The 1638-nt window shown below is 46.6% G+C and overlaps 1 protein-coding gene across 1 annotated transcript; it reads left to right on the top strand.

Annotated features, from left to right (window-relative positions):
• Window positions 1-735: 735 nt before the first annotated feature.
• On the top strand, window positions 736-1638 carry LOC129676845 (vomeronasal type-1 receptor 1-like). The gene has a single exon (XM_055607378.1). It carries the CDS (start codon window positions 736-738, stop codon window positions 1636-1638), a length of 903 nt encoding a protein of 300 aa, XP_055463353.1.

The following is a 1638-nucleotide window of genomic DNA, read 5'->3' as shown; positions in this document are numbered from 1 at the left end:
TCTCCACCTACTCATTTTATTTTTATTTATTAATTGAGACAGATTTCAGGCAGCCCAGACTGGCCTAGAATTTGCCATGTCCTCACGGATGACTTTGACTCTCGGTCCTTCTGTGTCCATCTCTTGAATGCTGGGCTTGTTGTCATGTACCGCCTTGGCAGTTTATGTGGTGCTGGTGATAGAGTCCAGGACTTTTGCAGAAACCAGGCAAGTACTCTCCCAACATCTTCAGCCCTTCGGTTTAATCTTTTAAGAAAGGAAGACTTGTGAGCCGGGAGGATGGCTAAGTTGACAAAGAGTTTGCACTGCAAGCATGAGGACTCAAATTAGAGTCTCCAATACCCCCACAAAAAGTCAGATGAGACAGCAAGCACCTAATTACTGGGGAGGCAAAGACAGAAGGGTACTTGGAGGTTGCTGGCCAGCTAGTTCTGTCAGTCAGTGAGCTCCAGGTTCAAGGAGAGGCCTTGTCTTAAAAAAAAAAAAAAAAAAAAAAAGGTGGAAAACATAGAGGAAGGCACCTAATGCTGCCGTCTGGCCTCCCCAGCTTGTTGGGCACCCTGAATATATGTGTACACACACAAATGTGATTCCACCACATTCTCCTGTACACATAAAAATAAGTTAATAAAACTCCCGGATTCACTGGGCAGCTTTAACCTCAGCACCGCGATATTAATGTTTTTCTCTTCTAGGACACAACCTGGGTCTCCTTGACCACAAGCCTCCATAAACATGGTACAAATGACTGTTGATAAGATGGTCCTGAAGGTTGTGTTTCTGTTGCAGATGGGCACAGGCCTTCTGACAAACACTTACTTGTTCTTCATGCATAGCTTTATCCTTCTCACAGGAAACAGAATGAAGCCTACAAACCTCATTCTCTCCAACTTGGCTGTGGCCAATTCCTTTGTTATTCTCTCCAAGGGAGCACAGGAAGTGATGGAAGACTTGGGCCTGGTGCATGCCCTGGAAGGTTCTGGGTGCCAAGTCTTCTTTTATTTCCATAGGATGTCTCGAGACCTTTCACTTTGCACCACCAGCTTGCTGAGCTGTTTTCAAGCTGTCACAGTCAGTCCCAAGCACAAGTTGTGGACAGGGCTCAGACGCTGGGTGTCTAGGCATATTGGCTGCTCCTGCCTCCTCTGCTGGACTCTTATTCTGGCCAGCAGCACCATCTCTCCCATTGAGATAAAACTCTTTTGGGATAACAGTAGTGATTCCTCAATGGGGAATGGCATGGCTTGCCAGTATGTGGCCAATATGTCTGGCTTGTGTGCAATCCCATTATTCATTCTGGGTGCCCTGCTGATGACACTTATGGTGGTAGCCAGCATGCACATGGTATGTCTCCTTTACAGACATCATCATAGGGTTCAACATGTTCGAAGTTGCAGCCTCAGCCTCACCCACAGGACCTCCCCTGAGATGCGGGCCACTCATAGCATCCTGCTCTTGGTGGCTGGCTTCATCCCCTTTTACTTTCTCAACTCAATATACATATTCTATGACATAAAATCTTTTAGTTCCTCCTGGTGGCTGCAACACTCCCTGAAGTTTTTTGCCATGTGTTTCCCCTCCCTGAGTCCATTGGTGCTAATTTTCCAGAACCCCAGAACTCTGAGCTCTTGCTTTTAG

This window comes from Psammomys obesus, unplaced genomic scaffold (genome assembly GCF_907164565.1).
Source record: "Psammomys obesus unplaced genomic scaffold, mPsaObe1.curated_primary_1811, whole genome shotgun sequence".
NCBI lineage: Eukaryota > Metazoa > Chordata > Mammalia > Rodentia > Muridae > Psammomys > Psammomys obesus.
The sequence above is the reverse complement of the archived record's forward strand: the minus strand, read 5'-3'. Positions and strand labels throughout refer to the sequence as shown.